The 23,793-nt window shown below is 42.0% G+C and overlaps 2 protein-coding genes across 6 annotated transcripts in view; one reads left to right on the forward strand and one right to left on the reverse strand.

Moving 5' to 3' along the window:
• abcg2b (ATP-binding cassette, sub-family G (WHITE), member 2b) overlaps positions 1–23,793 on the forward strand; it is a 55,873-nt gene that overhangs the window by 22,830 nt on the left and 9,250 nt on the right. For 2 of the 5 annotated variants that reach the window (XM_054778730.1, XM_054778731.1), the window contains 14 exons: positions 3,227–4,170; positions 9,936–10,072; positions 10,239–10,298; positions 11,773–11,890; positions 11,956–12,111; positions 12,188–12,345; positions 14,551–14,702; positions 14,781–14,873; positions 14,940–15,091; positions 15,929–16,080; positions 21,579–21,668; positions 21,731–21,855; positions 23,309–23,647; positions 23,724–23,776. In XM_054778730.1, coding sequence (XP_054634705.1) covers positions 4,111–4,170; positions 9,936–10,072; positions 10,239–10,298; positions 11,773–11,890; positions 11,956–12,111; positions 12,188–12,345; positions 14,551–14,702; positions 14,781–14,873; positions 14,940–15,091; positions 15,929–16,080; positions 21,579–21,668; positions 21,731–21,855; positions 23,309–23,647; positions 23,724–23,776 — 1,845 coding nt within the window. In that variant the 5' untranslated portion in view covers positions 3,227–4,110. Of the gene's footprint in view, positions 1–3,226; positions 4,171–9,041; positions 10,073–10,238; positions 10,299–11,772; positions 11,891–11,955; positions 12,112–12,187; positions 12,346–14,550; positions 14,874–14,939; positions 15,092–15,928; positions 16,081–21,578; positions 21,669–21,730; positions 21,856–23,308; positions 23,648–23,723; positions 23,777–23,793 lie in introns of those variants that run through there. The other 3 variants (XM_054778733.1, XM_054778732.1, XM_054778734.1) reach the window with 3 other exon arrangements.
• On the reverse strand, positions 157–7,242 carry hapstr1b (HUWE1 associated protein modifying stress responses b). Its single transcript, XM_054778736.1, has 4 exons — positions 6,742–7,242; positions 4,183–4,263; positions 3,828–4,103; positions 157–1,205 (listed from the first exon to the last, which is right to left on the reverse strand). Exons 1-4 carry the CDS (start codon positions 6,935–6,937, stop codon positions 967–969), a joined length of 792 nt encoding a protein of 263 aa, XP_054634711.1. The 5' UTR covers positions 6,938–7,242; the 3' UTR covers positions 157–966.

Raw genomic sequence — 23,793 nt, forward strand, 5'->3', positions numbered from 1 at the left:
GAAATATCCAAAATCAAGGTGACAAGTGCACTAAAAACACATTACCAGGCACTTTTATGGACATAATCTGGGATAAATACTTGAGCAAAAAAAATAAGCACTTGCTTTTCAGATATTTTCCACTTTTTGTAGTGGTAAAAAAAAAAAAGTAAAAAAGAGGTTTGTGAAATAGTTGTAGTTCCTTTATTGTCATAATACTTTTTGTACATGATTCATTTGCACGAGTTTTTGCTTGGTTTTTTTTGTTTAGTTTTTTTTTTACAATATTTACCACATAATAACAGCACCTACGTGTTTATTTACACACATTACATAAAGATTGTATCACAAAGCAGCGTGATTTCTCCAAAACAAACCAAAAAGCGCATTGCAAGCCTTGTTGGAAATGGGTTTAAAGTCCTCCTGTATGTAAACATGAAACAGGTCAGTCTGAGTGTAAACATAAATAGTGCATATTCTATCAGGACATGAAGGTTGATGACGCCTCTCAGCGACTGCTTTGTGACCCGAAAGCGGAGTGTCAGTAAAAAGCAAGTAGCATCCACACACGGCGAGTGTAGCAGCCGTCTCAGAAAGGCAGGGGACGAGTAGGACGCGGTCCACTTGTGATGCAAGCACGCTGATGGCTAGCATTTGGAACGGCAACGCAGCCTTCCTCGCGAGACTCGGATCGGGTCCGGCTCTCACGGAGGAAGAATTTAGTGGCTTGTAAGCACGTCTTGATGAAAAAATGAAATGGTCGCACTTGCACTGAGCAAATGGGGAGTAAATAAGAGAACGAGTAACGTGAATGAGTAACAAAATTGAGCAGGAGAGGAAGAAGTGTGTTGTAATATTTGACTTTTTATTACACGTAGCAATGCAGCTAGGATGGCGCTTTGGCGCTGAGCCGAGGTTCAGTTCTCATCGGCTGTCCAACAAGTAGGCCTCGTGGGAGGGAGGGGGTGGGCGGTGTGGGGGTGGAGCTCAGAGCATCCGGTTCCGTTTATGAGTGGGCGAGTCTGTGATGACGTCACTGCAGGGGGCGGGGCCTCGCTTGCGGTTGGCAGTGGAATCCAAATGGAGCGCCATCTCCTCGGCAATGAACGTGTTGAGGTCGACGTCGTGCAGGCCGTTCCTGCGCCGGCCCAGGGACTGGGCGGGGTGGGTGGGCGAGCCGGGCGGGCCGGAACGAACGGAAATGCTGGCCATGGCGCCGCTGAGGCCTGGGGGGGAGGGGGACAACATGGGAGGTCAGGCGTAGTTCAGTATGCCATAAATATTATAACTATGGGAATAAAGTCACAACCTAATTTTCCAAAAATTCCATTTTTTTTTGTTTTGTTTGTTTCTCATATTAGGACTTTAAAAAAAATCTCATTTTTTAACATTTCAACTCTATGCCACTAAAATGTAACATTCCACTGAACACTCCTTTTCCTCACAGTATGTTTATTCTCAGAAAATTGTCTTCCCCCCCCCTTTTTTACTATTATCTTTTAACTATATTAACTTATTCCCCAACCTAATAGTGTTTTGTTCCTCTTATTACAACTTTAAATGTAAATATAGAGACACACATATCTATCTATATCCACAGATACATATACAACATATACACAAAAAATATTTATTTTTTTATCAGATTAATCAGTTTTAAAATTAATCATGATTAATCACCATTAACAACTATGTGTGAAATATACCCATTTTTACTGTATTTAATGAACAGAAAGATAAATGACAGGAAAGGGTTATATATACACCCCTGATGAAAATCTTAAGACCAGTTGAAAAATAGCTAGGATTTGCATTTTGCACATTTGAATCTTAATGAGGTTTTAAGTAGAGCTACAATATGCAAAACAAGAAGGGGGAGTGACACAAAAAGCATTTGGAACATTTGGAAATAAACCAAAACTGAAATAGGCTGTTTATCAGCTGATCAAAAGTTTAAGACCATCGCTCAAAAAATAACAAAAAACTCTCCAAACCAGAAGAAAAAATGTTCTCAGTAGGACTCAGTAATGAGTAGCTCCACCGTTCTTGTTCATCACTTCAAAAATGGGTTTGGGCATGCTTGATGCGAGTGTTTCCAGGAGGCGAGTGGGAACATTGCTCCAATGGTGAAGATGGCTTCACCAAGGGCATCAACTGTCTGGAACTGATGGCCATTTTTATAAACTTCCCTTGCCATCCATCCCCAAATGTTCTCTATGGGATTTAAATGAAATTTAAATTAAAGTGTCTTGATGGACAGCCAATCGGATCCTCCGGCTCAGCGCAGGTGTTATTTTTTTGGGTCTACCACTTGACTTTTTTGTTCCATAATGCTCAGGATCTTACAGAAAAAGTAGAATGACTGATTTACTGCTCCCAACCTCAGCAGCAATGGCACGCTGCGAGAGGCCTTGCTTATGCAGCTCCACAATCCCACCACATTGAAAAAGAGAAAGCTTCTTAGCTTTACCATCAGGAGGGCATGACCGTGTGAATGCCTGACAGAAAATGAACATTTTGAGCAGATTTTGGCTTTTATAGCCTGTGGTCTTAAACTTTTGATCAGCTGATAAACAACCTATTTCAGTTTTGGTTTTTTCCCCCCTAATGTTCCAAATGCTTTTTTGTCTCACTCCCCCTTCTTGTTTTTGCATATTGTAGCTCTACTTAAAACCTCATGAAGATCCAAATGTGCAAAATGCTAATTCTAGCAATTTTTCAACTTGTCTTAAGATTTTCATCAGGAGTGTATATTTGTATGTATTAATATAAAACAGCTCCAAATTAAATGAATGTCAATCAAGCTAAAAGGTACCACACAAGTCTAAACATGTACTGTATTTGTGTAACACTAGTCTCTTTAATACTGGTAGTAGCAGAACATTTGAATAACACTTTAAACAGTGTTATGAGCAATGAGGGGCGCGTTCAAAGACATCATGTAATTTAAGGTAAATGTACTTGTTTTCAGTGTATTTTCCAGCATACTTAAATGTAGCAAATTGTACATCCGAAATAAGAGTTACGAAGTGAGTCGATGCACAGTGGAGAACACAGTCTGCCGTAATAACAGAGGTGTGATTAATTAAATACGTTACCGTTAACACATTTTTTGACAGCCCTTTATATTTATTTATATTTTATTTACATATGTATATAAATTTGTGGCATGTTTATAGCTTCATATGTTGTCTTCTTGGGATGAAAATTCCAACGGTCCCCTATTTTGTCATATTCTGCATTATAGATTGGCTGGTGACCAGTCCAGGGTGGACCCCGCCTCTCGCCTGAAGTCAGCTGGGATGGGCTCCAGCATACCCCCGCGACCCTAATTAGGATTGGATTGGATTGGATGGGATGGATGGGATGGGATGGATGGATGGATGGATGGATGGATGGATGGATGGATGCTTGTCTTGTATTTTTTTCCCCCTCCAATTGCTCTGACCATTTTTGTGGAGTTGCACAAAGCCGAAAATGGTCCTATCTGGCAATGTTAAAGAATCCTTTCAAAAATTCCTGGATCCAGACGGTGATCCGGATCACCCCCAAAATGTTCTTCCATATCCCATTTCCGAAAAATACTGAAAATTTCATCCAAATCCATTTGGAACTTTGAGTTATTCTGAACACAAACAAACAGATAACCAACGGCAAAAGCACAACCTCTGCCGCTTGCACTTAGGTAGGAGTTGATTGTGAATTCTATCCCATAATATCATATGGCCACGAGGCCGCACTTTGGACACACCTGCTGCAGAGGCTCCATGAGCTAGCATGTCGCTACATAGACCAAGGTATGCCTTATAGGTTGTGGTGTGTGCGTATGAGGTGTGTTTGGTACTGACCGTGCAGGGCTATGGCCTCCCTGAAGGGCTGCAGGTCCGTCTCCACAGAACTGCCGGTCTCCGGTGGCGGCGGCCGGCTGGCGGCCACCATGGCACCTCGAGGCGGGGCGCGGGGCGTCCGCGGAGGGGGGATCTTCCCGCACAGGAAGCTGATAAGGTCCTCCCGTCGGATGGTTCTCCGGCGCTTCTTGACCCAGGCGATCACCTCCTTGTTCCTGCGCTGATAGCCAATCTGGATCCCCAGGTCGTAGCTGCGCTGGCGGGCCTCCGTGCTCTCTGCACAATGACAAGCGAGGCTCTTTTAGGGGACCGGAACCCCAGGAAGACGCACAGCAGGCGTGAGGTATGAACCTACCTTTGTACATGTTAGTGACTGCAGTGGCTGCGTTCTGGAAGGGCACCCAGAGAGAAAGGCCTTGTTGCTGACATTCTCTGTCTGTGGATCACATTGACATTGTGCTGTTAGTGCCACATGCCAACACAACCACTACGTAACCCTCACCTGCTAATGGACCGTCCACACTATACCCTTAGCGTTTACATTTATGAACGCTGTACACTGTGCAACTTTCACAGCATGCCACATGCTGTACCTTGTGGCGCCCACAAGGTGTCACTGTTCCACCAAATTGTCTGCTAACATTGACCAAATGAATATTTAGGGCCAGTGCAAAGACATGTGAAGCGCCTCTTGGAACTGCAATGTTTATGATTGTTTTATTTTTTACAATATACATTCTGCATCTTTTCTTGGAGGACTAAAAAATTCTGGGCTAAAACCAGTCTTTAGGCACTTCATGCTAGGTTTTGCATTGTAACGTTTGCATTGCTAACATTCACATAGTAACACACATAGCTCTACCATGCTAGATGTTGCATGCTAACATTAGTATAGTAGCATATAAGCCGTTTTCATAATTATTAACATTGGCAGACATTTAGCACTACCATGCTAGGTTTTGCATGCAAACATTAGCATTATTAGCATGCCAACATTAGCACAGTAACATTTTAGCTGTTTTCATAAGTATAAACTTATATAAACACTTAGTGTTATTATGTTAGTGACATTTTCTTAAGTATTATTACCATACACACTTCAGTTCTACCATGCTAGATGTTGCATGCTATCATAAACAGTTAGTGCTATCATGTTAGGTGTTAGCATGTTAGTGTCATTTTCCTAAGTATTACCATATGCACTTAGCTCTACCATGCTAGATGTTGCATGCTATCATAAACAGTGCTATCATGTTAGGGGTTAGCATGTTAGTGACATTGCCTAAGTATTACCATATGCACTTAGCTCTGCCATGGTAGATGCTGCATGCTAACATTAATGTTGTTAGCATGCAAACGTAAGCATAGTAGCATTTGTACCATTTTCATAAGTAGAAAGTTATATAAACACTCAGTGCTATCGTGCTAGGTATCACTCACACTTTCATTTTACATTTCAGCCTATTTCCACACCATTTCATCGAGGCTTCGGCTTATATTCATTCTGCATTTTGACATTTTGTGCATTTCCACCTCATTTTCAGTTTCTTAAGCATTCACACACAATGTGTTCTGACATTACCATCATCTAGTTCATATTGCATTTTATTCCTGATGCACGACGCTCATCAGCACTCTCGAAAAAGCCGCATGCTCCCGTCATAGCTGCCCGAAGTTTTAATTCTTTCTCCCAGGTCCACCGGGGTCTCAATAAACGGTGATGCCGTCTCCGAATGAGTTACACAGTAAAACCGCGGTGCTTTAATAAACGATTTTATGTTGAAACCTCTTCCAATAAGATTCCCATGGCATTAGAGGAGAGCCACCTGCGTAGTGCAGGCAAGCCTGGCTTTGGACTCAACACACCTTGCTAGCCCACTAAACTCGCTTGGCAGACCTACTGTTGAGGTTAGTGTTACACACAAACAAACATCTGGTGTGCAAGAGCAGTGAGGTCCGAGGTTTCAACCCTCGGATAAATCCTGACGTTTAATCTGCTCCAAGAAGATGACCAGCTTGTGTTGACTTGAAGCACAACACAGCTGCCAGGCTGCTTAGTGGCAGATGTTTCTTAACTGGAGGTGGATCATGTTTGTCCAGACGAGGGTGCAGTATCACGTTGGGCAGCCATTTTCAGCTGTAGATACACAGCGGGGGGGGGGGGCAACTATTTGAAAACAACATACCACAGTGGTGATGTAAGGTGCTGGTGTAATAGTGTGCGTTCTGCCTATATGGCTGCCTCAAGTTAACGTTTGACAACCCAAACGAGCGAATGCAGCAAATGAACGACAAACAGCGGACGAATGGACTTGGGGCACACATTGGAGCCCTGGGTCCTTCCGGGACCCCCCTAGCCCATTGCGGGGGCGACATGTCTGCGTCACCAGAGTCAAATAATTCAAGTCAACTAACTAGATGACGAGTTGTTAATTTGACCGCTGAGTAGCTTTAGCTTAGCATCACTGCGAGGACCGCTGCCTTGTGGCGATAAAGCATCGGGAGCGGAGTGAGAGAGGCATTATTTTTATCTGAACTCCATGTCGACTCAATTATTCGTGTGTGGTTAACATCGGTGTTGCACTTTTCCAGCGCTAGGCTGTGACCGGTTGGATGCTACAGCTAGCATTAGCATCTCGCTAACTTGAGGAGGCAACAAAACACGATCCCACAGAAGCAAGCATAACAAATCATGTCGTTTAAACATAAGAGGCGTTCAAACAAAAGGCACAAGCACCATTACTGTGATGTAGTGTGAGGCGAGCGGAATGCTAAAGTTGTTTGAAGCGGTTAGCTCGCGTTAGCCGGTGCCCTTTGTGTCTGCTCATCCAGTTAGCCGTAGAGGTTAGCTTTAGCCTTAAGCTAACCCCCTTTAGCTGTCAGCCTGTCACCAACGACACTTCCCGGTCCTCACCTTTGTAGAGCTGAGCCACCGCGGTGGCCGAGTTCTGGAAGAGGTGCCACAGCTTCTGTTGGTTCTGTTCCGTCTCCTCGTCGCTCGGCTCATTCTGATCGGCTACGGCCAGGCACTGGCGTTCCCACTTGGAGAACCAGTGCTCCGGGCCGTGCCCCTGGATCTCGGCTTCGCCCTCCTCCTTCCTTTCCTCCATAGCTAATAAGGCGTTAGCCGGTAGCCTAGAAGCTAGCCTCCGTTTGAAATGTACGGTCTCCTGATCTGCGGGTACTTAAACGATCTTTGTTCGGTGCGCTGAAGGAGAACAATGCTCCACAAGGTTCTAGAACGAAGAAAAAGCAACACAGTCGCCGCTAGAGTCGCATTGTGTGCGATGACCAATCCGCCCTGCGTATACACACACCATCGAGCTCAGCAACTCGATGGAATGACAACACAAGAATTTCTTTGCCTAGCCCCGCCCGCCTCGGGTTTGATCTGAAAGGCGATTGGCTACAGAGACATCTCAGCATGGCTCTCGGGGCCGACCGCGAAGTCTAATTGGACAGTGGCAAAAAAGGAGAAGAACATAAGCAAAACAACAATGAGCCCGCCCCCAAAGACTCTTCTTTTTGGCCTGGTTTACAGTATTGTGTCCGGCAGGGGGCAGACTGGCAGTGGAAGCGGTGCTTTCGTGGCCGTAATGTGATATCGCAAAAGCACGCCACTCTGTTTTGCTCGTCCAAATGTTCTGTTGTTCGGCAAGTTAGTCGTACACCTTCATTCTAGGAGATCACATTCAGCCGCTTCTGCAAGTACAGCCACGATAAGAGTGCCTTTATAAAAAAGCTTTAATGGCTGTGACGCAACGAGTTACGTGTTGTCTGTCTGGATTCCAAGAAGCGACCTGTACTTTCCGGAGGCATTCAGCCTGGTTTGAGGACATCACTTTTTATTCAATAAAAACCAACACAGATAAATCGATGATAACCACAATAACCATATAGTCGAAGATATGAACATTTAAAGGTATTTCAAAGGTATTTCAATTTTTTTTAAGCCGGCGGAAACCGGATATGGCGTCAGGTACGCTTCCGCATTCGATTTCCGGGGTAAACACAGTGGTAGCCACTAGCTAGCTCTAGCTAGCTTGGGCTTGTACAGGGATGCACAGGGATGTTTATGTCGCAGTTTGATTCCACATCTGTTGCAACCGTTTCATAAATAACTTTAAATATCACACAAGTTTGTAATATTTTGTTGCACGTGATGCACTGATGACAAAGTAGTAGTTTTGACGCCAATATTCACTCTTGACACTTGATGAAGTACACGTGCGTACTTATTACACTGCAATGTAAGACGTTTTTGTTGACAAAGATAAAAGTGCTCACCTTTGATTGACCCCATTCAGAAGGGTATAACCACAACAATGTGTTTGTAGTTTGCAGCAGTGTAACATGCACTACTGCAGTGGTCCCCAACCCCCGGGCCGTGGGTCATTTGGTACCGGGCTGCACAGAAAGAAAAAATCATTTCCATTTCATTTTTTTGATGTTTTATTTTGAAAAGTGGCCGGATTCTCTCTGTTACATCCTCCTCATTTGATGCATGTCCGTTGTGTGTGTGCTAACTTTATCTTGGCACACAGATAGACTACTACTGTATTTTTACCATTTTTCTTTCACCTCATATTTGGTCTCAAATGCTGATACTGTGTGGGAATGCATAAAGGTAAGTTTTGATGACTTATTGAGTGCTAATGTGCACATTTGTCTCAAGTTAATTCATGCTAGCACACTGCCTTTTACCACACACTTCAAACAGCCATGTAATCATCTCTCTGAAAAACTTGACTGGAAGTTGAACTGGTGGATGGTGGATTGGCATTCATTTGTGCTTTTAATTTGATGTTATTCATGTCTTAGTTTTACACAATACATAATAAATAAGCTTTTTGTAATATTTTGACTTTATTCCCATAATATTAGAACTTTTGTAATATTTTGACTTTATTCCCACAATATTAGAACTTTTTTCCCCAACCAAATTCCCCAGAAATTACAACTTGATTTTGTTTTGTTTCTCATAATATTCCGACTTTTAAAAATGACATATTTTATCTTTAATAGCTCAACTTTGTGGTACATAACTAAATAACATAACATTATTTTTCTTCATAATATTATGTTTGTTCTCTTAAAATTGCAACCTTTTTTCTCACTAGAATAAGATTTTTTTTTCTCGTAATATTTGGACATTATTCTCGTAAAGTTACAGCTGTTTTTTCTATTTTTGCTGGGGTTTTTTTTCATTTCCCAACTATTTCAACTTTCTTCTATTTCAATTTTCTTCTCCTGTTTATGACATTATTCCCATAATATTTTGACTTTGTTCTCGTAACATTATAACTTTTTCCGGAACCAAATTTTCCAAAAATTACAACTTTAAATGTTTTTCTTTAACATTTCAACTCTATGCTACAAAAATGACATTATTTTTCCTCATAACATTACAAGTTTTTTCCCGCAAAGTTGCAACCTTTTTCCTCGCTAAAAACAACTTTCTCTTAATATTTGGACTTCATTCTCGGAAAGTCACCGCTTTTTTTTTTCCATTTCTGCTATTGTTGTTTTTTCAAAAGAATTTCAGCTTTCTTCTTGTAAATGTTCTTCTTGTATTTGTGACTTTATTCTCGTAACAAAGCTTTCTAACCGCAACGTAGTTCTTCAAAAATGTTTGTTCTTCAAAAACGTCTTCTTTAATATTTCAACTTTATGCTACTAAAATGATGTTATTTTTCCTGGTGATATTACAATGTTGGTGTTGCAAACTTTATTCTTCTAAAACTACTGCTGATTTTTCCATGTATTGATTTATTTTTTAGTTTGCCTGTTACATTATATTTTTGGAATGTGCCACGGGCAATAAAAATATCAGAGGGCGGAACTTTGGACACCCGTGTGTTAGACTATGAAGCTGTTATCAGAGCACCTTGGCTGCAGTTGCTGAGATTATTAGTTCATGGCGAGGTCGGTGTCTTTTTCAAAATAAGGTCCAAGGATTAGAAGATTTTATGGCAGAACGCAGTTCATTGCAGGTTAGCACCTTCTTCATATCCCACTTCATGTCATCTGCTCTCTGTCTCTCAACTGATCTTTCATCCGGCTTGTGTTTGTTTGGCATTGTATTGTTTGAACATGTCCGCGGGGAAGGAGGACGTTTGCACCCTGGACGACTACTCCCAAGAGCGAGGGCCGACGGTGACGTTCAGCAACTTGCACTACTGTGTCCAAGAGAGCAGGTTCTGCCGCAGAAAAGGTCCAGTCAAGTCCATCCTCAAAGATGTCAGGTAGGACGCCTCCCGTCCTCCTCCTTTTAAAAGCAGAAATATTCACCTTGACCATATCATGTTTTTATTTCTTTGAATTGTGATGAATACAAATGAGCTAAAAAAAAAACACTTTATCTGTGTATTTGCTTCTTAATGAAATATTGTACTGACTGTGTTGTTGCAGTGGCGTCATGAGACCCGGGATGAACGCCATCATGGGCGCCACAGGAAGTGGTAAAACATCGTAAGCTAACACGTTCACAAGCTCTAGCCTGAGAACACCAAAGCATGGGTGTCCAAAGTGTGCCCCACCGCTGTGTTTTTTTTTTATTGGCCCACAAACAAAGAAAAAAATACTCCAGCACAAATTGAAATAAAAAAAGCAGTAATTTTACGAGAACAAAGTTAAAGTAACAACAAAATATATTGTAATCTTATGAGAAAAAAAGTCAGAATTTTAGGAGAATTAAGTTGTAATATTATGAGGAAAAAAAAAGTATCTGTTTCCAAGCATGAAGTTCAATTAATCAAGAAAAAAACAAAAAGATAAAAATTGCAATTTTGGGAAATTTGGCCAGGTAAAAGTGATATTATTATTCTTATTATTATAAAGTCAAAATATGGGACGAAAAAAAGGTAGCTGAAAAAACAATAAGACAGCAATTTTATGAGAATAAAGTTGAAATATTAGAGCAATAAATTTATAATATGAAGATACAAAAAATGTAATTTAGCAAAAAAAGTTATAATTTTACGAGAAAAAAGTCGTAATACAAAGGAAAACATTTTTAATAATTATGTTAGAAGCACGATGTTGAACTAATAATTATTTTTACAAAACAAAGATTCAAGTTGCTATTTTGGAAAATTTGTTCATGTAAAAGTTATCATATTATGAGAAGAAAATCCAAATACTGTATTATGGGAAGAAAGTCATAATATTAGGAGAGGAAAAAAGTGACTAAAAGAGAGTTAAAACGGAAAAAAGCATATTAAGATCATGAGGTCGCAATATGAAGAGAAAAAAAGTTGTAATCTTACCAAAAAGGGTTGTCCTTTCACGAGAATGAAGTTGAAATGCTGGGACAATAATATTCTAACATACGTAGAAGGCAGAATTTTATAAGAATAAAGTCGTAATATGAGGGGAAAAATTATTTTAGGCACAAAGTGTGAGAAACACACAAAACAAAACAAAATTCAATTATTAATCTTATGAGGGGAAGAAATTTAGAAACGTAAAGTTGAAATAGTCAAGATTTTTTTGTAAAATAAGGTTGGGAAAAAGTTCCATCATTACGAGAATAAAGTGATATTTCGAGAGGGAAATCATACTAAAACAGGTTTGGAATGTTTGCAGAATTAAACCAAAACAACAGCAACAATGTTGCTAAAAAGTAGAAATAAATCAAATAAATCAATACATAGTTTTTAATAACCATAAAATACAAGTGCAATTTTGAAAAAAACAGAACAAAACAAAAACAGCAGCAACAATGGAAAAATATTAGGAGAATAAAGTTGAACTACTGGGAGAATGAAGTCACAGACAGTATCAGGAGAAAAAATGTTGTCATCTTATTAGGAAAAAAACGTCCCAATTTTCGGAGAATCACGTTCTAATATTACCAGGAGGGAAAATACTGATTTTAGACGCACGCATCAAGTATGAGAAACACAGAAAAGAAACACATGAAGTGTTACATTTTCCTCACCAGGCTTCTGGATGTCATTGCGGGAAGAAAAGATCCCGCTGGACTTCGGCAAGGAAGCGTCCGGGTGGATGGCAGGCTCGTGACCTCTGACCTCAGGCTCAGTTCTGCTTATGTGGTTCAGGTATGCAAACACGGTCACACGAGACTGTGGACATAAACATGACCACAGGGGCTTTTTGTACCCAGGATGACATCCTGATGGGAACGCTGACCGTCAGGGAGAGCCTCCTCTTCAGCGCCAACCTGCGCCTGGACCCTGGACGCCACTCGGCCGCAGAGAAGCGCAGCAGGGTGCTCGCTATCATAGACGACCTGGGCCTGGCTGACTGCGCGGACACCAAGGTGCAACGTGCGTTCATGTCCTTGCTGTTTCACAAATCGGTCAGAGTGAGAGTCGTTGTTGTGTCACTGTGCACAGATCGGAACGGAGTTTCTGCGCGGGGTGTCGGGCGGCGAGAGGAAGCGCTGCAGCATCGGGATGGAGCTCATCCCCTCTCCCTCTCTGCTCTTCCTGGACGAACCCACCACAGGGCTGGACTCCAACACCGCCAACTGCATCATCGGCCTGCTGCACAAGTACCGCTCGCTTAGATTGGAAAAGCAATTATCATTGTTATGATTATGATTATCATTATTATTTTTTTATCTGTATTGCACACCAGGGGTTCTTAAATGGGCCCAAACTGGGAACCACATTTTCACATGCTCATGAAGTCATTTTTTTTAATTTTTGTTCTTTTATTGTTTTTTTAAACTTTCTGTGAGTCACTTTCATTTGTTACATGTTTTATTTATTTTTCATTTATTTAATTTTTTTATTTATTACTTTTATTTATGTATTTGTTATTTTTTTTTAAGTCAAGCCAAGCAAATGCATTTGTTTTTTTCCTACATTTTATTTCTCTTAATATTATGTCTTTATGTTCAAAATATTTTTGACTTAATTATCACAATATTGTAATTTTTACCCAACCTAAATTGCCTGAAATTGCAATCGTTTCTCATATTATGACCATTTAAAAAAAATAATGAAAAAAGTATTTAATAGTATAGTAACATACTAATTTAATAGTATGTAATATAATATATTAATTAAATATAGTATAGAATTATTTAATTTTAATTTTAAAATATTACATTAAAATTTTAAAAAGTAGATTTTTCATCTTGAATATTTCAACTTATTTTCTCTTAGACTTACTTAGGCTGACTAAGTCTCATATTTTGTCTTTATTCTTATTAAATTACTGCTCTTTTCTCCCAATTTTTGCTGTTGTTGTTCTTTTGTTTTTTTTGTTTTTGTTTTTTTGTTTACTCGGTGGCCCCCACACTTTGGACACCCCTGGCCTGTGTCATCTATTACATTTATTATTATGTTGTGTTGTGTTGTGTTATGTTATATGTTATTGCATCTATTGTTATCTAGTGCATTTTAGAGGAATTTCTGCAGGCATTTTGTGAAGGAAATGAGCAAGGACATGATAACTATGCAAATAAGGCATAAATTCAAATTAAAATGTGAAAAAAAATTGCACTACATAAGACCACAAAATCAGGTCCTGATATTGCTGTTCAAACATCACGCCCTCACTCTATGGCGTTTTTTCAAATATTAATTAATTCACAAATGATCACTATTTTGTGGTTGAATACAGCCTGTTATTAGTAAAACAAATGCCATATTTAAGCAAATTGTACTTATTCTTGACCCAAATGAAGCATAAAAATTGCTAAATTAACTAAAATAGAAATAGAAGGCAGAAGAAGCATTTTAATTGTGAATGTAGTATTCTGCATTGGCCACAAGGTGTCAGCAATTGTTCGGTGAGACAAGGACCAGACGTGATCGCCAGAACAACAGGCATTTATTGCAGCTTTAAATGATCTCACAACAGGCACAATAATAATAACATAGTAATCATAGTAATAACACGACCTAGCGTTGGGGCCATAACCCACAACAAGCTTAAACTCAACTTTGAACCTCCAACATCACTTCCTGTCCTCCTCACATCTGTCCACCTGCCACTAAGGTCCCCTAGGCCGGCTCGTGTTCCCACAAATCTCCGTGGACCGGGGTGGTGGTGGTGGGGGTCGTATAGCATGTAATTTATCTCATTTAGTATGTATTGTGTAAAACTAAGACAGGAACAACATCAAATTAAAAGCACAAAGTGAATACAGACCCACCATCCACCACGATAAGTTGGTGTTTGTTTTTCAGGCAGTGTGCTAGCATGAATTAACTTGAAGCTGTGCACACAACAAATATACACATTAGCACTCAATAATGTCACCAAACTTTACCTTTATGCATTGCCACAGAGTATCAGCATTTGGGAGCAAATATGAAGTGAAAAAACCCCGATAAAAATACAGTATAGTTGACAATCTGTGCAGAGTGGGAGAAGGCTAGTGTATGTACAGGACAATGGTGCGTTCAAGGACTGTCAAACAAAGTGGGACACTCGCAACAAACAACAAACTATAGGGTTGTTCTTTCATGTCTGGAGGGCTCTAATAATGTTGAACATATTCAGAAGGTCTTAAAGAGGTTTTCTCTGCTCTAACTATACAAAAATATTCAGTTTATTAATATTTAATCCTACTTCTTGTGCACTAAACGGAAAATACACCCAAAATATTGGCGTAAATGCTCGACAGTAATCGAAAACTCCGCTTACCGAGGTTCCACCGTATACTGTATGTACAAAGTGAGGCGTTGTGAATGCTTTGCGGGTGCACGGTATACGTCACGTGACAGACGTGTGTTGTTTCCAGACTCTCCAGGCGAGGCAAGACCGTCATCTTCTCCATCCACCAGCCGCGCTTCTCCATCTTCCGGCACTTCGACCACCTGACTCTCATGCATAAAGGGGAGGTGGTGTACGCGGGGGTGGCCGACCGGGCGCTCCAGTACTTTACAAACCTGGGTGAGACGCTTGTCCACAATGATGTTTTTTTGTCGTTTTTTTTTTTTTTTTTAGCATCAACACAATGTTTTGCTTCAGGCTTCCAGATTGAGCCCTTGGACAACCCTGCTGATTTCTTCATGGATGTCACCAATGGCGAGGCTCAATCCTCTGTAGAAGAAATCAACACAGGTACTGTGCTCTCGAGACCACAAAGCTAAACGCTGCCTCTTCATCACGGCTGCTTGCTCTCTGCAGCTGACTGTAAGAACATCTTGGCAGTCAAGTACTATCAGTCCCAGCTGTGCCGGGATACGCTGCACGAGCTGGACCGTATCGAACACCACATTGCTGATGGCATCATGGCTCAGCACAAGACTGATGATTATGCCACTTCTTTCCTCTACCAGGTCAGACACTACATCTAGGACTTTTTGCTTTCATTTAAGGCTGATTCTAGTACATACATACATATATATATATATATATATATATATATATATATATATATATATATATATATATATACTGCTCATATACTGAAAAATGAAAGAAATTTCAAGAAGAAGGTGTCATATACTAGCTGAAAAAGCATATTATTACTACCAACTTCACTATTTGCCTCCCCCCCATTTTTGCATTTTTTTCGTAACATTATAACTTTATTCCTATAATATTCTCGATATATAACTTTTTCCCCAACCTAATTTTCCAAAAATGACAACTTTATGTCATTGTTTTGTTTGTTCCTCATAATATTACAGCTTTTGAAAAAAATGACACATTTTTTCTTGAATATTTCAACCCATAATATTAGGATTTTATTCTCATAAAATGGCACATTTTTTTCTCTCAATATTTTGACTTTATTCTCATAAAATGACATCAGATTTTTCCATTTCTGTTGTTTTTTTTCCCAACTGCTTCAACTTTCATCTTGTCAATTTTCTTGTTACAATTATGACTATATTCCCGTGATATTTTGAATTTATTCTCGCAACATTATAGCAACCTAACTATCCAAAAATGACAACTTTATTCCTTGTTTGTTTGTTTTTGATAGTATTACGACTCAAAAAAACAATGTTTTTTTTCTTTAATATTGCAACTTCATGCGACTGCAATGACATTATTTTTCTGTTGCGAGGTGTTTTATTAGTGGGCTTGGCTGCCCTCCACATGAACCATGTTTATAACGCCATCAGGCCCATAAATGAAGTACTGTGTTGTCATTGTGCGTGCGGCAGATGCGCGTGGTGTGTGGCAGGACGGTCCTAAACACGCTGAGGAATCCGCAGACGTCTTACGCCCAACTGGCTCTCAACATCTTCTTTGCCATTCTAGTGGGACTTATTTATTACCAAATGCCCCTCACCCTGCCTGAAGCATTACAGAACAGGTACAATGCACACAACAAGCACTGGCACGCCTCACCTGCACAACTTCAATTTCATGAATTAATTGATTTTATTTTTCAAACATTTTTAAAGATTTTAGATATATTTTTTACATTTTCTTTATACATGATGACTATTGAAATGTATTTATTTATTATTATCTGACTTTTTCCTAACATATGGTTTAGTTTAACTATTGAAATTTTTTTTTTAGGAATTGTTATTATTTTGTAATATATATCCATCCATCTTCTACTGCTTATCCGAGATCGGGTCGTGGGGGCAGTAGCCTAAGCAGGGAGGCCCAGATTTTCCTCTCTCCGGCCATTTCGTCCAGCTCCTCCCGGCGGTTCCTGAGGCGTTCCCAGGCCAGTTGGGAGACATAGTCTCTCCAATGTGTCCTGGGTCTTCCCCAAGGCCTTCTACCGGTCGGACTTGTCCTGAACACCTCCCCAGGGGGGCGTCCGAGAGGCATCCTGACCAGATGCCCAAGCCACCTCATCTGGCTCCTCTCAATGTGGAGGAGTAGCGGTTCTACTCCAAGTCTCTCCTGGATGACAGTGCTTCTCACCTTATCTCTAAGGGAGAGCCCAGCCACCATATGGAGAAAACTCGTTTCGGCCGCTTGTACCCGCAATCTTGTCCTTTCGGTCACTACCCAAAGCTCATGACCATAGGTGAGGGTAGGAACGTAGATCGACCGGTAAATTGAGAGCTTTGCCTTTCGGCTTAGCTCTCTTTTCACCGCAACAGACCGATGGAGAGTCTGCATCACTGCAGACACCACAACAATTCACTTGTCGATCTCGCGTTCCATCCTTCCCTCACTCGTGAACAAGACCTCGAGGTACTTAAACTCCTCCACTTGGGGCAGGATCTCATCCCCGACCCGGAGATGGCACTCCACCCTTTTCCAGGCGAGAAGCATGGGCTTGGACTTGGAGATGCTGATTCTCATCTCAGATGCTTCACACTCGGCTGCAAATCGATCCAGTGAAAGTTGAAGTTCACGGCTCGATGAAGCCAGCAGGACCACATCATCTGCAAAAAGCAGAGACTCAATCCTGCAGCCACCAAACCGGAACCCCTGAACGCCCTGGCTGCGCCTAGAAATTCTGTCCATAAAAATAATGAACAGAATTGGTAACAAAGGGCAGCCCTGGCGCAGTCCAACCGTTGCTGGAAACGGGTCTGACTTATTGCCAGCAATGCGAACCAAACTCTGACACCGGTCATACAGGGAACGAACAGCCTGAATTAGCTGGTCCGATACCCAATACTCTCGGAGTACTTCCCACAGAATTCCTTGAGGAACACGGTTGAAAGCCTACTCCAAGTCCACAAAACACATGTAGACTGGTTGGGCAAACTCCCATGCACCCTTAAGAACCCTGCTGAGAGTGTAGAGCTGGTCCACAGTTCCACGACCAGGATGAAAACCACACTGCTCCTCCTGAATCCAAGATTCAACTATCTGGCGGATCCTCCTCTCCAGAACCCCTGAATAGACCTTACCAGAGAGGCTGAGGAGTGTGATTCCAAGATAGTTGGAACACACCCTCAGGTCCTCCTCCTTTAAAAGGGGGACCACTACCCCGGCCTGCCAATCCAGAGGTACTGCCTCCGATGTCCACGCGATGCTGCAGAGTCGTGTCAACCAAGACATGCCTACAGCATCCATGGCCTTAAGGAACTCTGGGCGGATGTCATCCACCCCCGGGGCCCTGCCACCGAGGAACTTTTTGACAACCTCAGCCCCATAGATAGGAGAGCCCACCGTGGAGTCCCCAGGCTCTGCTTCCTCATTGGAAGACGTGTCGGTGGGATTGTGGAGGTCTTTGAAGTATTCTTTCCACCGATCCACAACATCTCAAGTCGAGGTCAGCAGCACACCATCCCCACCACACACAGTGTTGACTGTGCACTGCTTCCTCCTCCTGAGATGCCGGATGGTGGTCCAGAATCTCTTCGAAGTCATCCGGAAGTCGTTCTCCATGGCTTCTCCGAACTCCTCCCATGTCCGAGTTTTTGCCTCAGCGACTGCCAGAGCCGCAGACCACTTGGCCTGCCGATACCTGTCAGCTGCTTCCGGAATCCCATGAGCCAAAAAGGCCCGATAGGACTCCTTTTTCATCTTGACGGCATCCCTCACCACTGGTGTTCACCAACGGGTTCTGGGATTACTGCCATGACAGGCACCAACCACCTTACGGCCACAGGTCCGATCAGCTGCCTCGACAATAGAGGCACGGAACATGGCCCATTCAGATTCAATGTCCGCCAACCCCCTCGGAACATGGTCGAAGCTCACCCGGAGGTGTGAGTTGACAGGGGACTCTGCCAGTCAGAAGACCTTCACAATACATTTGGTTCTGCCAGGTCTGACAGGCATCCTCCCCCACCATCGGAGCCAACTTACCACCAGGTGGTGATCAGTTGACAGCTCCGCTCCTCTCTTCACCCGAGTGTCCAAAACATATGGCCGCAAGTCCGATGATACAACCACAAAGTAAATCATGGAAGTGCGGCCAACGGTGTCCTGGTGCAAAGTGCACATGTGGACACCCTTATGCTTGAACATAGTGTTTGTTATCGACTATCTGTGACGCGCACAGAAGTCCAATAACAAAGCACCACTCGCGTTCAGATCAGGGGGGGCGTTCCTCCCAATCACGCCTCTCCAGGTCACTCTCGCTGCCAACATGAGCGTTGAAGTCCCCCAGCAGAACAAGGGAATGCCCTGAGGGAGCACTCTCCAGTACTTCTTCTTGAGACTCCAAAAAGGGTAGGTATTCTGAACTGCTATTTGGCGCATAAGCACAAAAAACAGTCAGGACCCGTCCCCCCACTCGAAGGCAGAGGGAAACTACCCTCTCGTTCACTGGGTTAAACTCCAACATGGAGGCCACAAGCCGGGGCACAACAAGAATTGCCACCCCTGCCCGTCGCCTCTCACTGCTGGCAACGTCAGAGTGGAACAAAGTCCGTCCCCTCTCGAGAGGACTGAGTCCGGAGCCCTTGCTGTGCGTTGAGGTGAGTCCGACTATATCGAGGCGGAACTTCTCAACCTTGTGCACCAGCTCAGGCTCTTTCCCTACCAGAGAGGTGACATTCCATGTTCCAAGAGCTAGTTTCTGTAGCTGAGGATCAGACCGCCAAGGTCCTCGCCTTCGGCTGCCACCCAGCTCACTCTGCACCCGACCCCTTTGGCCCCTCCTATGAGTGGTGAGCTCATTGGCGGGGGGACCCATGTCGTCTCTTCGGGCTGTGCCTGGCCGGGCCCCAAGGGCATAGGCCCGGCCACCAGACGCTCGCCATCGTGCCCCTCCTCCAGGCCTGGCTGCAGAGGGGGGCCCTGGTGACACGCGTCCGGGCAAGGGAAAATGTGGTCCAAAATCAAAGACACCCCAAAAATGAAACTGAAAAAATGATGCAGCAGACTGGTCCATTTTGCTAAAATGTCATTATAGCAACTCAAAATGATTCTCAGTAGTTTGTGTGGCCCCCACGTGCTTGTACGCATGCCTGACAACGTTGGGGCATGCTCCTAATGAGACTACGGATGGTGTCCTGGGGGATATATATATATATATATATATATATATATATATATACACATAGTCTATATGTGCCCTGCAATTGGCTGGCAACCAGTCCAGGGTGTACCCCACCTCTCACCTGAAGACAGCTAGGATAGGCTCCAGCATACCACCACAACCCTAATGAGGATAAGCGGCATAGAAAATGGATGGCTGGATGGATATATACAGTACAATAATACATTTTATGTATGACTATTTTGTTGATTATTGAAATCGATCACTTTAGAATTTATATATATTTTTCATTACATATGTAACTTCCTTATTTATGTATGATTTAATGTAGTATTTACATCTGTTTTTTACAATTTACATTCAAACCTGTCTTAGCGGCCACCTTTATAGAACGGCCACCTGCCTATAGCGGCCGCTGAAAAATCCCTTGCGGCAAATTTACATGTTATAGATCCTGTGTATAGCAGTCACCTGTCTAACGTGGCCAGCGGCCACCCATTTTGTATCCCTTGGTCAATATCTGACCGCATATAGCGGCCAAATTACCGACTCAAGTAGAAGCTTCATGCACAAAAAAGTTTTGTTTTTCAATCAATGAAGCCGTCGTGTGTAGACTTTAATTACTGAGTCCTAGCTCAGTCACAATCATTCACAAGATCCACACAAACTGTCAGTTGTTCCACATAAAAAAGCCGTCTTCTTTTGAGCTTGCTATTTCCTGGTCAAACATGTAACTTTAAGAGCATTTGCACCAAAACATTACCGCAAAGTAGGCTGGGAACAGGACGTGCTCCCAGCGACTCTACAATACAATACAACACTGCATGCACACTAAAACCATGCTAGCATGCATGCTATCGTATGTTTTTAAAAAGCAGCGGGAGCAAAACTGAGTTCGGTTTTACTTAATTTAAGTATTTTAGAATGTACTCACGTTATTTTTGATCAATCCTCATCCACAAATCCATCAAAGTCCTCATCTTCTGTATTCGACACAAAAAAAGCGATCTTCTTTTCCATTCGCTACTAGTCTGTTAACTTGTCAGTGTTATTCAGCTCCAAAGCAAAGAAGGAAACTTCTCCTGTTGCTTCTGCCAACTTTATTTATTGAACGCGGCCACCAGACAGCAGCTCAGAACACACACACATCTCTCAGCATCGTCTCTCCTTCCTGCTTGCCCACAAGGCAAAGGTTAAACAAGCCCCATTACATAGCTGTCCAGGCAATGCCTGTAACAAGTGACACCATTTATTTCCTGGTGTGAGACAATGTGCACTGGTCAATACTGTAATGCCGCTTGTTGTGGGGTAGGAGAGACTCACGTCGCCGATGCACTTTAATGGCTTTATTAACAGCAGAGAACACTGCAGGACTTTACATCCACGCCAACATAAACACACTTCCCAACTCTCTCCAAACTCACAGCTAGCACTGAGCCTAGCTCTCCTGCTCGGGACGCCCACCGTCACTTCCTGTCACTTCCTGATGAACTAAAGCTGTAATGACACTCTGCCGTATAAAAAGTAAAATATTAAAAACAAGCGTAAGACATTATTAGCACAGCTTTGTTCTGTGGGTTGTGGATAATAACAAGCCTAGTAGTGCTGTACAACTTTTATCCGCAGTCCCACAGTGCCCTCCACTGGTCAACATGGTGGACAGTTTGTGCTGAAAACACGTACTGTATACGTTTGCCTAGTAAGCCCAAATGTGTGTGTTTGCTGCAAATAAAGACCCAACGTTTCCAATAACAAGTTTGATATTTCCCTCACTGCGAGACACCTGCAAGTAAGCCATGGTGACGCCAAAACAGAAGACTTCTAAGCGAGTCTTGTACCTAAGAGTGCTCGAGTGTGACAGGAAATCATCAGATCATTGGTGACATTTGATGCTGAAGGAAGTGAATGGCATGCAATCGACTGACGTTAATGCTTTCCTGCAGGAGCGGAGCTTTCTTCTTTCTTATCATCAACATGGTGTTTGGGAATCTCTCCGCCGTGGAGCTCTTCATCAACGAGAGAGTCATCTTCCTGTGAGTGACATGCAGAGAATTCCTCTGTTAGCCGCTAACCTTCCTTTGTGGGTGTTTTTCAGCCATGAGAACTCCAGCGGCTACTACCGCACGTCCGTCTACTTCCTCTCCAAGATTTTTGCCGACCTCATCCCCAACCGCATCGTTCCCATCTTTCTGTTTTCGGCCATCGCCTACTACATGATGGGTAACACACACACACACACACACACACACACACACACACACACACCTAATGCCTGCCTAGCTTTAGCGTGTGGTGGCACTAAAACATCAAAAAGCCCGCAGAAAGACACCAAATGTGCAATCTGGATCACATCCGGATGAAATTTTAGTCAGTCCAGTGGACACCCCTCAGGCAGGCCGACTGACGCCGACATAAACGGTTGACGACAAAACCGAAAGTGAAACTTTTTCTATGCAGTAACTTGTACTGCATATTGCAGTATTTGGCTTCTTTTGCACAAACAGTGTTAGATTGGAGCTGGTAAGTTCATTGTGAACTTTGTTGTTACTCTGCTCGGTTACATATAAAGTTACCTTATCCTCACAGACTCGCAAGCAGCACAGTATCAACTTCATGATGTAGCAAGATCAGCAGTGTTGCAAATTTGCGACGTTGGCGCTAAAAGGTCTATATCGGCACGATGTTGGCCGATATCACATTTTTATGCCAGTATCGACCAGATAATTATCAGTGGCCGATAATATCGGACATCCATAGTAATAAAGTGTTGAGCGCTATCGGAAAGCCAATATCCAACCATTTTGTTGATTTATGAAATCTATTTCTTTAGAATTTATTTATTTTTTTCATTGTATTTTTTTAATTTTATTTGATACGTATATACAGTATATACATATATCTATTTTTAAACATTTGATTTATGTATGACCTATTTTGTCAATTACTTAAGTCTTTATTTTCTTTTTTTTTTTTAGAATTTTTCAATTCATTTGGTTCAGATTTATTCAGTTAATATTAGAAGAAAACTTATAATAATAATAATGCCGTAAAATAAAGTAATAAAAAATAAACAATATGGGATACGGGTAAGAAAGCCAATATTGAGCATGGTACAATGCACAGAACAAACACTTGTAGTCCACACCTGCACAACTTAAATTTCATCCTTTTTATTCATATCATATCATATTATTATTATTATTATTATTATTATTATTATTTTATTTTTACATTTAATATACTACTTATGTTGATTATTTAAATTTGTTTAGATTTTTTAAAATTATTGTATACATTTTATTTTCCTCACATTTTATTTATGTATGATTTATTTTCTATTATTATATTATCTATCATATATTCTATTACTATTTAAATATTTTTTTTTAGAATTCATATATTTTTAAAATATATATTTTAGAATTTATGTTATTTTTTTTAGAGATATATATTTTAGAATTTATATTATTTTTTAGATGTATATATTCTTTGGCTCTCACATTTTATGTTGACACAAGCTTGTTTGTCCGTCCCTCTCCGTCACGTCATAAACAAACCCCCACTCTGCTTTGTATCAAATCCTCATCTTCTCGGAGATGCTGCAGTTTTTAAAAACGGAATGCACGAGCAAGTCCGGTGAGATACATTGTGGTCATGGTGTTCAATTATGCAGGACTGAAGCCGGCCTTCGCTGCCTTCTTGTGCTTCACTCTGACCATGTCACTGGTCAGCCTGGCGGGGGTCAGCTTGGCCTTCCTCGTCTCCGCCAGCGTGTCTTCCTTCGCCATGGCCAACATCCTCATCGCTCTGCCCTTTGTCTTCATGATGGTGAGTCACAAAGACGCAGCAGTGGCTTCTTGTCGTTTATCCGCCACGTCTGTGTGTGTGTGTGTGTGTGTGTGTGTGTGTGTGTGTGTTTCAGGTGTTTGGCGGCTACCTGGTCAACCTCAACGCCATGCTGAGCTGGCTCTCCTGGCTCAAGTGGATCAGCATCTTCAGATATGGACTGAACGTAAGTAAGACACCAGGACACGATGGAGCTGAGGGTAACTTGTTTTGCCTGCATCTCTTTTTCCTCTCGCCGTCAGGCTGCGTTCATCAACGAGATGGCGGGACAGATGTTCTACTCCAACACCAGCATGTGAGAACCGCAGCCGT

This window comes from Dunckerocampus dactyliophorus, chromosome 6 (assembly GCF_027744805.1).
Source record: "Dunckerocampus dactyliophorus isolate RoL2022-P2 chromosome 6, RoL_Ddac_1.1, whole genome shotgun sequence".
Classification (NCBI taxonomy): Eukaryota; Metazoa; Chordata; class Actinopteri; order Syngnathiformes; family Syngnathidae; genus Dunckerocampus; species Dunckerocampus dactyliophorus.

What these genes read in the sequence shown, in the direction of transcription:
- hapstr1b (XM_054778736.1), bottom strand. Translation starts at nt 6,937, where the DNA reads ATGGAGGAAAGGAAGGAGGAGGGCGAAGCCGAGATCCAGGGGCACGGC. An exon ending in GGTGGCTCAGCTCTACAAAG is followed by an intron (nt 4,264 to 6,741) that starts GTGAGGACCGGG and finishes TGTGATCCACAG; the next exon opens with ACAGAGAATGTCAGCAACAA. An exon ending in GGAGGCCATAGCCCTGCACG is followed by an intron (nt 1,206 to 3,827) that starts GTCAGTACCAAA and finishes CCTCCCCCCCAG; the next exon opens with GCCTCAGCGGCGCCATGGCC.